The 12,691-nt window shown below is 40.1% G+C and overlaps 1 protein-coding gene across 6 annotated transcripts in view; it reads left to right on the top strand.

The window, feature by feature from the left end:
• Positions 1-12,691, top strand: part of PBX1 (PBX homeobox 1) — a 205,565-nt gene that overhangs the window by 38,790 nt on the left and 154,084 nt on the right. For all 6 annotated transcript variants that reach the window (XM_089671532.1, XM_089671531.1, XM_089671535.1 and 3 more), the window contains one exon: positions 1,769-1,842. In XM_089671532.1, coding sequence (XP_089527658.1) covers positions 1,769-1,842 — 74 coding nt within the window. The remainder of the gene's footprint in view (positions 1-1,768; positions 1,843-12,691) is intronic.

The following is a 12,691-nucleotide window of genomic DNA, read 5'->3' as shown; positions in this document are numbered from 1 at the left end:
CTGTATTTACCAGTATATTCCATTGAACAAGTATTGTAGGACATCTTTTTGACAGTAGCATGCTGGATGCAAGATGATATTCTGATACCAGCTAGAGCTGTTTCTCCTGCCCGCTGCCTTTGTCATTGTCTGCAGAATGTCTGGTGTGCCCAAAGATAAACATTTACCGCAAACGCAAAGTTAATTTTCAGATTCATAAACCCATTTGTCATTCATAGTCGTCTGGTAACTGACATAATTGAAATAGAGGCATCCTTGCGTGTTTTCTGACAACAGTGGACACAATATTGATACCAGAAACTATGATAGCAAGGCTGGGTCTAACAGATTAATAGATCTGATGTGTAAATATGTTGCGGCATGAACTGTGCATCTAAAACCATTAATAGTTGGATGATATAAACAAGTAAAAGATTTCTATGTTTTCAAATAGAATGTTTACTGCTTTATTATTCCGGTTGTATTAATATTGGTGATATTTGGAGATGAGGTTGGTGCCGGAGTTTGAGGCACAGTTGTAGATAGTTTTGCACGTTCCTTGTCTCAAAATTCTAAAACAAAAACCATGTTATAATGCAAACTTATCTTATACCTGCTTAACAGGCGATGGTGACGTTGAGTGATATTCTGGTGAATGCCAGGTAGCCCAAATCCTTCAAGAATAGAAATACAATACTGTGCTGTAGTGTTATTTTGTGAGGTTTTGGTGATGTCACCCTCCCACCCCCGCAGAATGGAAAAGGTGTGTGACAAACTCCCCCCACTGGTGTGTGTTAATTTTGTTTTTGGAGTTCTTTAGGATGGGCAGAGGGACATGTTTTAAGTTCTTAACTGGCCCTGGAAATGAAATGTATGTATGCATTTGTCAGTGTTCACAGGTGCCTACTACCTCCCACGTCTTACTATTACGGCATCTCTGATGGGTTGCGTTTTGCCAAGTGAAAGATGCAGGATATGGATCAGTTTGTGACACTGATATGAAGGGTTGAAATTTAATTTTAATAGCACTTTGAAGTTCAGGACACACAGCCCCACACACTGGAACAAACATACAAAGGTATGTCCACACACTTGAAGGTGCCTACTATTGGTTCATTGGCAATTTAACTAAGTGTAGAATGTGACAAAGATTTAGATTGGCCATTCTCATCCAGGCTTCTGTGAAAGCATAGGGTTCCTCCAGAGGTGTCTAGGGTTTACTTGAGCCGTGGCTTATTGACCTCCCTTGTAATGCCGCCTACATAGTTCCAGGTCTACTATTGGTTCATTGGCAATTTAACTAAGTGTAGAATGTGACAAAGATTTAGATTGGCCATTCTCATCCAGGCTTCTGTGAAAGCATAGGGTTCCTCCAGAGGTGTCTAGGGTTTACTTGAGCCGTGGCTTATTGACCTCCCTTGTAATGCCGCCTACATAGTTCCAGGTCTAACACCACTTGTCTGAGCCAGTGGCATGACTCTATGGGTGGCATCCTGACCACCCTTGTAAGGAGGGCTTTTTCCCCACTGACCACCACCAATGTAGGGGGCAATTTCCTAATGACCACCAATGGCCTAGTCTTAGGGGTTCACTGAGATCTGAAAATTATTGCAAGGGTTCTTCTTTTGAGTAAAAAGTTTGAGAAAGGCTGGTTTGGAGTCCTATAAAGCAGCATGGATTTTGAAAGAGACTCTTACAGTTACAAATTCAAATTCTGTGTTTTATAATAGTGTGGTTGTATGTGTATATCCAGACTGATTTTTCTTTTCTTTTTTTATGCCATTTCTAGGAAACATGCCCTTAACTGCCACAGAATGAAGCCGGCACTCTTCAATGTGCTTTGTGAAATTAAAGAAAAGACAGGTAAGGACATGGCCAGTGAATTGGCTGTATAATTGACTGCATAATGCTCAAGCTGATGGTACAGCTGATCAGCTAACAGTATGGGATTAGGCAATTTATTTTGGCATAAAAATAAGGGTAGGAGCCTGCATTTTTAAGCTGAGATCAGTGTTTGGTATGCTTTACTGTCCAGCTGCCCTTGACTTTTGGCTTACATTTACTTTTCCTAATCCAGGTGAAGCATTGCCCCTGCACACAGTAGTGGTGAGGGTTGATACTGTCCTAAAATAAGGATAAAATGTAGGCACATTGTGTTTTGCATGAACTAATATATATTACACGGATATCGTTTCGGGTGTTTGGAAATTGTTGAATTTAATTTACAATTTAAGTGTGTGATACAGTGCTTGATATATTCATTTGTCTGTATATTTTATTTCATTGATGGATGGTCAGATTTAAAAGTAAACCCCCTGTTAATAAGCAGGGTTTGGAAACCACTAGAATTACACTTGTAATGTGACCAGAATGAATTGTATCCACACATTTAAATCTGTTCTACAAAATTTTCAATACTTTTTTGAAACTGAGAAAAACAAACCAAGACATGATAGTGCTTCATTATTAATTTAACAAACTTCTTAAAAAGAAGTGGTTGGACAGATGGGTTGGGTTCATTTTGTTACAGCTTTAGTGTGTGTTATAATCAAGCATTCTGAGATTCAGTTTTTTAGAATGCATGGTTTCTTCATAGGAGATCTTGAGGTTTGGATTTAGAGTGATAGCATTTATTGGCTAACTTAACAGATTGTAGTGCAAGCTTTTGAAGCATGCTGGCTTCCTCAAGCAGTCCTGCACTACAGTCTACTGCTGATAAAAATGGAAAACCAAGAGACTATGAAAATGTAATGGTTTTAGATCTTTTTGTTTATATTCTGTTTCTAATTTTCAAGTCAAGTTGGCAAAAGAATTTATGGTGGTCAGTATCATGTTATGATTATTTTTGATGAAAGAAAAATAATCAACTTTAAGGTTTTATAAACTGGTCTACCTGCACCTTGTTCACCTGCGTAAGATGTGCATTGATCATGTAGTTTCATGGTGTCATTTGTTGCCTGGTACGTACAGCCTATAGTAGAGAAAATCTTCATTCCTGTGTCAGGAGTTTCTATTTATGCTCCTACATGAGGCATGCAGCTTGGCACCTCACAGGTTAATGCATGACCCTGTCTGTAGTCTAAGTACTGACACTTCCTGTGAAGAAACTATATATCCCACAATCCCTGGGTTTTTTCAGTCCAATGTTCTTCAGGTGACAGCCACACCGCAATTAGATCTGATACAGACTAGTGAGAGATCACTAGTCTTTCATCACATTAGCACTCCCACATTTGTAATGTAACACAAAGGAAATGACTAGGCATGGGTTGGACATTTTGTCACCAAGAACAATAAGTTGCCTGTCTCTGTAGCGAATAGGGACAAGCTTGGTGAATAATATATAGATGTAGGGGAATTGATTGGCCATAACAAACTGCAGCCACAACATGTGAGTCCATCATTACAAGGTAAGGCAAACAGGGAACATCACTACACTAATACCTAGTTTAAACAGTGAAAACATTTGAAAGTGTACAATGGTATTTGCTTCTAAGTGTTTGCGTTTAGATCTACCCTAAATGTACCATAGAGGAAAAAAGGTTATATTTTGGCGGATTCCTGTGAACCTCTATACTGTATAGCTTGGGTAGGGGGAATCTAAGGATTTAAGAAATGCAGCTGGTCTTATGTGTTTTTTTTTGTTTTTTTTCTTTTCCTCTTCAAAATGTTCTACAATGTAGTCCAGTAGTAAGGTATCCAATTAGAAACAATAGTATTTTTCAAAGACTGTATTGCAGAAAACTGCATGACAATGCAGCTTTTGTGAACAAGTCCTTAATGTATTGTAAAAAAAATAAAATAAAAAAAAAAATCTGTCTCTAGCCAACATTACTTGCAGTGTTTAACGTCTTTTGTTCTCTGCTCAGTGTACCTTCCCTTGCTGCACTTTTAAAATAGTCTGTTCAAAACTCACAGCCTCCAGCATTTTCCACTACCTGATACCTACACTTGAACTTATAGTTTATGTTGTAAAGGAGTTCAAAGAGCGCAGAAAACACGTCAAGCGTAACAGTTAATCATATTTTAGCATACAAGTCAAATCAGTGAAAGGTAAAAGCAAAACCTTCTGGGAGGAACACAGGTCTTCCATTGTTGCCTTTTTGTTTTGAAAATGCTAGTTGCCTGGCTGTCATGCTGGCCCTTTGAGCTTCGCTAACCAGAAACACTCATACAGGTAAAGAATTCAAACTTATCTCACAAGCTTGCCATTAACAGAGCAAACTTAGGACCGTTCCTGAGCCATAGATGAGCATAGTGACATAATCCCACCCAAATCCGTTCAGTCCAACCACCATCATACCTTTTTAGGGGGGTGCAGGGCCAGTAGTGATACTGTAATGTAGCTCACTCACATGGAAAGCCAGCATGGAAAATGCAGTTTATTGAGGTTCAACTTGAAGGCGCATAATTATAAAGTGCAGTAAAACATAGGCCTATCCACTGATGTTGGGGAAACTTGTCAGGAAGCGAAATGTCGATGGGATATCTTTTTGCGCCCCCCTTTTTTTTTTTTTTTTTTTTTTTTGGGTCAACCAAGCAGTGGCTGCATCCAATTAGAACAGGAATGGCCACTCACTGATCAAAATCCAGCTTGTTCCTGCTGAATCAGTCGAATTTCGATCCACCTATGCTTTAATGCCTTAATTTCCTGGTCTGTGTGTTTCTTCCCAGCCAGTAGCTGAGTATATATTATTGCTAGTGGGTCAGCATAACACTTGGCAACTCACATTTAAGGAGGCCAACAATAGTAGCCTCTTTATTGAATAAGCTGCCTGATGATGCATAGCAATTCTTTGCCTCCCGTTGACCATACACTTTTAGGAAATTAGGAAAAAAAAGTATCCAGCTCCCCGTTCTATTTTATACATGTTTCTTTGGTTTTCTGCCATTTAGCTTCTACTCCCACACTGCACTTGGGGCTATTCTTCTCTTTCTTCCTCTCCATTCTCTCTCCTGCACAGCTATGCCTGCTAGTAGTAGGGCCATCAGTCCATTCAATTCAGGCATGAATTACTATGACAGGCAGCTTGCAGGAAATGTTACCTGTTCCTCTGCATTCCAGGCTCTTGCTTTGCCTCCAGCACTGTTAACCCCTTTGCGTCAGGCACATAAAACCATAATGACATTGTGTGCATAATACACTCAAATGTATTCTTTAATATAAATGTAAATCTGCACTGCAGAACTTAGCAATATGTTAAATTTGCTGAAGAGGAGTAAATCACATGAGCTGTACATTAAAAATTGCATTACAGCAGAATGTGTCGTGTTCGGCCCACGGCATGTGAGAGGGTCCAAGGGATAGAGGAAGGGCTTCGCTGGGGTTTTCTCTAACAGGCTTGCTCATAGTACCAATAAACTTAATATATCTTTTGTTCAATAAATGAAGAGTTAGTAAATGGTGGAGGTGGCTGCAGCAGTTGAACTTGGCTCATCTCCACCATGTAGACTGCTAGCTTTTGGGGGGCAGGAACTGACATGGATAACACTTTAATAAGTGCTCTGTAATATACTGACACTATATAAATATAGGGATAACACTGTTTAAATTTCTAACTGTTCCAATATTATATGGTTATGCAGGACTGTTGGAGGCCTATTGCCAGGAGATCCCCAATTGGGACAAAATTATGTTAATGGGAACCTTACTTACGTACTCTCACTCCCTGCAAATCTATTGTTGTCCTGCTTTGATCAACCACGGGCACATGAAAGATCCACGCTTTTCCAGCCACAGTGGTAGGAAACCAATGCCCTCTGGGAAATGTGATCTGCATATCCCATGAGGGATGCAGGCAGGCTAGATCAGAAAAATAAATACCCCCCCCCCCCCCCCCCCCCCCGTTAATGGGAGAGTAATGCAACGGGGGAAGGTTCATTTATTTATCTTGGTTCATTTTAAAACATCCAGGACTAGAAGTTGCTAAAACTAGCTTTGACTAACTTTTTTTTCAGCTGGTAATCAACTGTTTAGTAAAAGTGATTCAGGTGGCTCTACTGCTGCCCAATCGCTTTTACAGTAGTGAGAAATGCTTCCTCTGGTCATACACGTAAATGCGCTTGTAGGTTCTGCACATGTATGTAAACACCATTACGGCACACATGTGAGCTGTCACCGTTATCATTGGAGTAAAAGCAATAATTCTAGGTCCATAACTCATGGTTAACACTAAACTGATAACTTAAGTTTTTAAGGAGTCGCCTTACTGTCACCATCACCTCTTGCTATGTTTGATATCTACAGTGGATATAAAAAGTCTACACACCCCTGATAAAATGTTAGGTTTCTGCGATGTAAAAAAACAAAACAAAGATAAATTCAGAACGTTTTCCACTTTTAATGTAACCTATAATCTGTACATCTCAGTTGAACAACAAACTGAAATCTTTTAGATGGAGGGAAGTAAAAATAAAAAACTAAAATATGGTTGCATAAGTGTACACACCCTTAAACTAATACTTTCTTGTTGAAGCACCTTCAGCATCTCTCAAATTGCAAGGGCATCTCCTTTGCACAGCCCTCTTCAGATCACCACACAGATTTTTAATCGGATTCAGGTCTGTGCTCTGGCTGGGCCATTCTAAAACTTTAATCTTCTTCTGGTGAAGCCATTCCTTGACTTTGGATGTATGCTTTGGGTCGTCATGCTGAAAGATGAAGTTCCTCTTAATATTGGCACAAAACCTTCAGGCTTCTGCTAGAAAGCAGAATATGGACTGGTATGTGGAACTGTTCATAATTCCCTCTACCTTGACTAAGGCCCCACTTCCAGCTGAAGAAAAACAGCCCCAAAGCATGATGTTGCCACCACCATGCTTCACTGGTGGGTTTGGTGTTCTTTTGGTGATGTGCAGTGTTGTTTTCGCGCCAAACGTATCTTATGGAATTAAGGCCAAAAAGTTCCACCTTTTTTTGTTTTCATCAGACCATAACACATTTTCCCACATGCTTTTGGGAGACTTCAGATGTGTTTTTGCAAAATTTAGCCGGGCTTGGTTGTTTTTCTTTGGAAGAAAAGTCTTCCATCTTGCCACTCTACCCCTTAGCCCAGACATGTGAAGAATATGGGAGATAGTTGTCACATGTACCACACAGCCAGTACTTACCAGATATACCTGCAGCTCCTTTTAATGTTGTTGTAGGCCTCTTGGCAGCCTCCCAGACCAGTTTTCTTCTCGTCTCTTCATTAATTTTGAAGGGATGTCCAGTTCTCGGTAATGTCACTTGATGATGACTGTCTTCACTATGTTCCATGGTGTATCTAATGCCTCAGAAGTTCTTTTTTGCCCTTCTCCTGACTGATAGCTTTTAACAATGAGATCCCTGTGATGCTTTGGAAGCTCTCTGCGGACCATGGCTTTTGCTGTAGGATGCGACTAAGAAAATGTCAGGAAAGACCTACTAGAACAGCTGAACTTTATTTGGGGTTAATCAGCAGCACTTTAAATGATGGCAGGTGTGTTCTGACTTCTATTTAACATGATTTTGATTTTGAATGTGATTGCTTAATTCTGAACACCGCTACATCCCCAGTTATAAGAGGGTGTGCACACTTATGCAACCACATTATTTTAGTTTTTTATGTTTACTCCCCTCCCCCAAAAGATTTCAGTTTTGTTTTTCAATTGAGTTGCACAGTTTATAGGTCACAATAGAGGTGGAAAAAGTTCTGAAATTATTTATCTTTGTCTCATTTTTTTTTACATCACAGAAACCTGACATTTTAATGGGTGTGTAGACTTTTTTTTTTTATATCCACTGTAAAGGCAAATGCATTTTCTGGCCTCCTGCACACTGGGCATCTGAAAAAGCCCTGTGATTGCCAGAACTGATGGCAGGAAATTGCAGCATAAAAAGTGTATTGCACACACATTTACAGTGGCTAAGTGGTTAGCACTTCTGTCTAGCGGCACTAGGGTTGTCAGTTCAAAACCCAAACATAATAGTACCTGCCTGAAGTTTGCATGTTCTCCCTGTGCCTGTGTGTTTCCTCCGTGTTCTCCGCTTTACTCCCGCACTCCAAAGACATGCTGGCAGGTTAATTGACTCTGATATACGTATGAATGTCAGTTCGGGACCTTAGACTGTAAGCTCTTTGAGAGCAGGGACTTTTGTGAATGTATAATATATTGTATGTGTAAAGTCCTACATAAATTAACAGCGCTATATAAGCACATGTAATAAAATAAACAAAGCAATATAGCGTTTGCACATAAATACATTCTACTGTCTAGACTATGTATTCTGTACATTGGAATGCATTTACGTGCCTATGTGCATTTTTTTTTTTCCTCATAAGCGCCTCTCGGAATGTCCTTTTTGTTTTTTTTGTTTTTTTTACTTTTGGCTACAGGTTTTGTTTTTTGTTTTTTTGTTTTTTTTTACTGCCTGTAAAGGCTTCCCTTTAGAAACTCCTGTAAATGCCTATGTGTGCATGGCCACATAGGTGAACATAAAGGTGCTTTTACAGGTAGAAAAAAAACACACTGAACACCTGTATAGGTGGTGTTTTTTTAAAGCTCTATGTGCATGAGGCCTTATATTTTACCAAAAAATAGGGTATGATATTGTGTTTTTGTTGGCAATAAAATTTTGTCAGTGCATTTTGTGCTGAAAGTAAACAGCTACGCAAATGCCGTGCGACAAAAAATTACATCATTTTCTAGCAAAAACTGCAGATTGTAACGGCTGTTTGAAAAATTGAAACAACTGCCCAGGGAAGCCTAGTGGCTGATAAAGGCCCAATTTAACAGCATACCTCTTATCTGCAATTGTCACATTATACCTCCCATAGGTGTAAGTAGGTGTGGACAGCAGAACTGGCTTCTTGCATGACAGAAAAGGCAAACTGATGGCTCTGCAGTGTCCCAATTTATTATAGGGGCAAAAAAGTAACAGTTATGTTGACCATAGTCATACTATTGAGACTGTACAATACGGCCTCATGTGCACTTTTTTTTTTTTTTGTTTATTTTGTTTTTTTTTGTGCCAAAGCCCCTGAACTCTCAGGGGAGCCGCAGAGTTTAGGGGCAGTTAAAAATTCAAGTTTCCTGAACGCAGAAGAATCTCATTCAGAAGAGGAACGTTTTGGCCCAAAAATGCAAAACGTGCCAAAATGACAGTTGCGTTTAGCTTTTGGGCGTTTATACATTTAATTGGCCAGAGTATTTGCCATTGGGATTAAACATGTAAACGCAGTATCGCGTTTACATGTGTTTGGGCTATGTGCCAGCGTCTACAGCAGTTCTAGTGTACATGAAGCCTATACAGCGTTTGTTTTGATGGGTAAAAAAAAATTGCAATCATATCATATTGCAGTATATGGGCAGGTCGGTCAATAAATGATCCTATTCATTGAAAAAGGCAGACAGATCTGATGGAAAACCTAGTTAAATTTGCTCAAATTGATCTTTTCTTTTACTGTGTCAGATTATCTTCAAGTAAAAGATTTCAAATGATCAGATCAGTGATCGATCATCTATTGTTACCTACTCCTTGGCCTTGATCTTGGCAGGGATACACCATGTCCTCATGCTCCTACTTTTGACATTTCCTGCTGCTAGGTTATTTATTGTGGGCCTGTCCTGTTAACCTGTTGAAAACTGTGCTGTTTTGTTGTATTAGCAGTTCCTGTGTTGTTGTAAAAAGAAAAATCTTAACGTGCTTACAGAAGTTGAACATCCCTTGTATCGATGATCGCTGTACAAACGGACATACATATCCGCACTGGGTAAACCTGTATGCCAGTTACTACAGAGTAGACAGAAGAGCATACAGATGTTGGCTAGTCTGGGGGGTGGAAACAATGGGTATCGGCTGGGGCATCCATGCCGGGTGATCAGTTATTCCCCCTTTATGATCGTTCTTTTAACAGCTGGATGTGGTGGACGTGCTCTCGTGTATATAGGTACCCTCTGGTTAACATTTCCAGGATCCGAAGATTTAAAAGCTGTTATTTTCAAGCTCCCAGACTCCCTCCTCAATCTAAGTTCATCCAAAGTTCGCTTGTGGTGGTTTAGGCTTTTCCCTGACTTTTTCACCTTTTGTCATCATAACTCAAGGGCAGACAGAACTCCATCCAAAGGAGGAGGAGAAGCAAACTCTGCACAGAAATCCTGCCGTTATAAACTCAGAAACCGTTTTTGTCCTCTGTAAACTGTCAGTGTTGTTTTTTTTTGCTTTAAACTGTTTAAAGTGGATCTTCACTTCATCGGAGCATCAAAAACCAGAAACCCTATTTAATTCATTTTTAATATTCACAGCAAGCTCCCCCCATCCATTCATATCCCCCTGCTTTATTTTGCTGAGAAATCACTTTGAAAAACACCCCCTAGAATTTATGGTTGTGGCCATTTTGAGTGATTCATGTAGCATTTACTTCCTGAAATCCATCTTCCCTTAACTCAGGCATGCAGGCAGGGGGTGCACTTAGCTGAGAAAACCCCTCCTGAAGAACCTAAATAAAGTTTAAAACCAGCAAATATGATTTCCTTTCCTGTCTATTTACTAATGCTAGCTGCATATGGATTAAATATAGGAAATGTTTATTAGGAGAGATTTGCTATAAGTTATATCTGCTTAAAGTGGAAGTAAACTCCCACTGGGCACTGATAATAAAGCTTACCTGTAGATAGGACTATCTCCTTGCACCATTTAGGACAAGGGTCTCCAAACTTTCTAAACAAAGGGCCAGTTTATTGTCCTTCAAACTTTAGGGGGGCCGGACTGTGGCCAGCGAGAGCGGAACTTTTCCTGCCATTAGTGGAAGTAAACATTTTCCACATTTGGTATTAGATGGAGGGACAGTGCCCCATTACTGCTGTCAATGAGAGAAATGGTGCCCCATTGTTGGTGTCAGTTAGTAGAACAGTGTCTTGCTACAGTGGGAGGATCAGTGCCCCAAGGGCCGGATAAAGGCAAGCAATAGGCCACTTTGGAGACCACTGGTTTTAGGAGATAGATATTCAGTGTCACTGCAGACGATGTCACCGACGCATGCTCTCTGAAGAAACGGGTATACCTGTGGCAATCCTTCAGAGCTCTGTGCCGCAGCTGAGACTCCCGCGTGCATGCGCAGGAGTGATGTCATCGTGGCTCAGCCAGTCAAGCGGCCAGAGCTTGCGAACCCGGAAGGAAGAACGGGTGAAGATGGAATCCCTGTCAGCAGTGACGGTGCAGCTGGTGGGCTTCATTCTAAGAGAAGTCTTTCATAATGTGCTAGAATGTGGTGCATACTAGCATGTTATGACATTTAGTTTTCATTTATTTATCCATTTTTATTTATTTAACTTAAAAAGCTCAAAATACTGATGTACGTTGGGCTTCACTGCCACTATGAGTCAAACATTAGGCTCATGGTTGCAGCTAGCTTTTCCCTATGAAAAAGCCCAAGAAAAACCTGGCATTCAGGAGGCAGCAGTATTGTCTCCTGAATGCCTGTTAGCGCCCAGCCCACCAGCTTCGGATCGGTTTTCAACATTCAAACACAAGTTCAAACAAGCCCTTGCAGTGTATCTAGGTGGAAAGTATATCTAAGCATTTAGCATGTGCCAGCCCACTATTAGTACCAGGGTTATTTTTTAGGCCTCATTCACACATTTGTATTGATTTTACACCAGGGTGGATTTGATTTAAATCACTAGTGAAAAGGCTCAATTTAAATCATAATTTTTAAAGAGCAACTGTCATCTCTGTCCCACAACGGCTCCTCCTCTGACCTACTGTTGACTCACTGACAGTCCCATTCACTTTAATGGGATGGTTGGTGATGCGGCAGTGACACAACAAGGTGAGGGACGTGGCGGCAGCCGGTGTGTGGATGTCCACTAACAGGCGCTGCCATGATGGATCTAAACTGACTGGTGCTCTTTAAAAGTAAGTAAGCCAACTCATTCTTGCTGGTAGTTAGAACCTTTAATATTTGCAAACCAAATAAAGGTTTCCTTTTTAAAATAATGCGCGGTCAGGTTAGTAAAACCGCGATATCAGAACCGATTTTAGGTTAATCACACATAGTTGGAGAATTATTCAAATTTTTTTATTTCATGTTTTTTCTCCTGGTTACTGTGAAATTATGTGAATGCATCACTGCAGTGCATGTTATCTCCGCTTGCAGAGCTTGGATTCATTGTATGAGTTTACCAAAAATGTAAATATTGCAGAATATACAGCCTCATACTATATTACCAAGCTTCATTTCATGCTGAAGAAACAAAATTATTAATGTATCTTAAAACTAGAGATAGATATATTTTTATTCCAAAAGCTTCTTATTAAAATAAATTTGATAATCAGAAAAATCCGATCTTTTTTTCCACCATGATTTACACAGGATCTCGCTGGCAGCAGGATCCTGCATAAAAAGTTGTTTGTAAACTGTGTAACACGTGCTAAGGTTTTACATGCTCACCGCGTACATGGACATATTATCCACCCCCGCTGTTCAGGGTCAACATGTAAGTATCAAGTGTGTAGCCACCCCTTCCACCACTGATTATACACTATTGATAGTTACATGTCCTCCTCCTGAATAAGTGAAGAGGGATTAGAACCTCTTGTCAGTATTTTATTTTTGTCTGCATCTCCGCAAGGGAGAATTACCTTTCCTGTCTATCCAGGTGACAGTTGTCAGACGAAATGGTAATAGAAGGAAGATCTACTTTATTTGCTCCGGTCAGCATTTAAAATTCCTGAGAACAAATCTCAACA

The sequence above is a fragment of the Staurois parvus genome, unplaced genomic scaffold (genome assembly GCF_062004578.1).
Source record: "Staurois parvus isolate SC_StPar_1 unplaced genomic scaffold, SC_StPar_1.0 ptg000106l, whole genome shotgun sequence".
Lineage (NCBI taxonomy): Eukaryota > Metazoa > Chordata > Amphibia > Anura > Ranidae > Staurois > Staurois parvus.
Note: the sequence above shows the minus strand (reverse complement) of the source record. Positions and strands in the feature narration are given on the sequence as shown.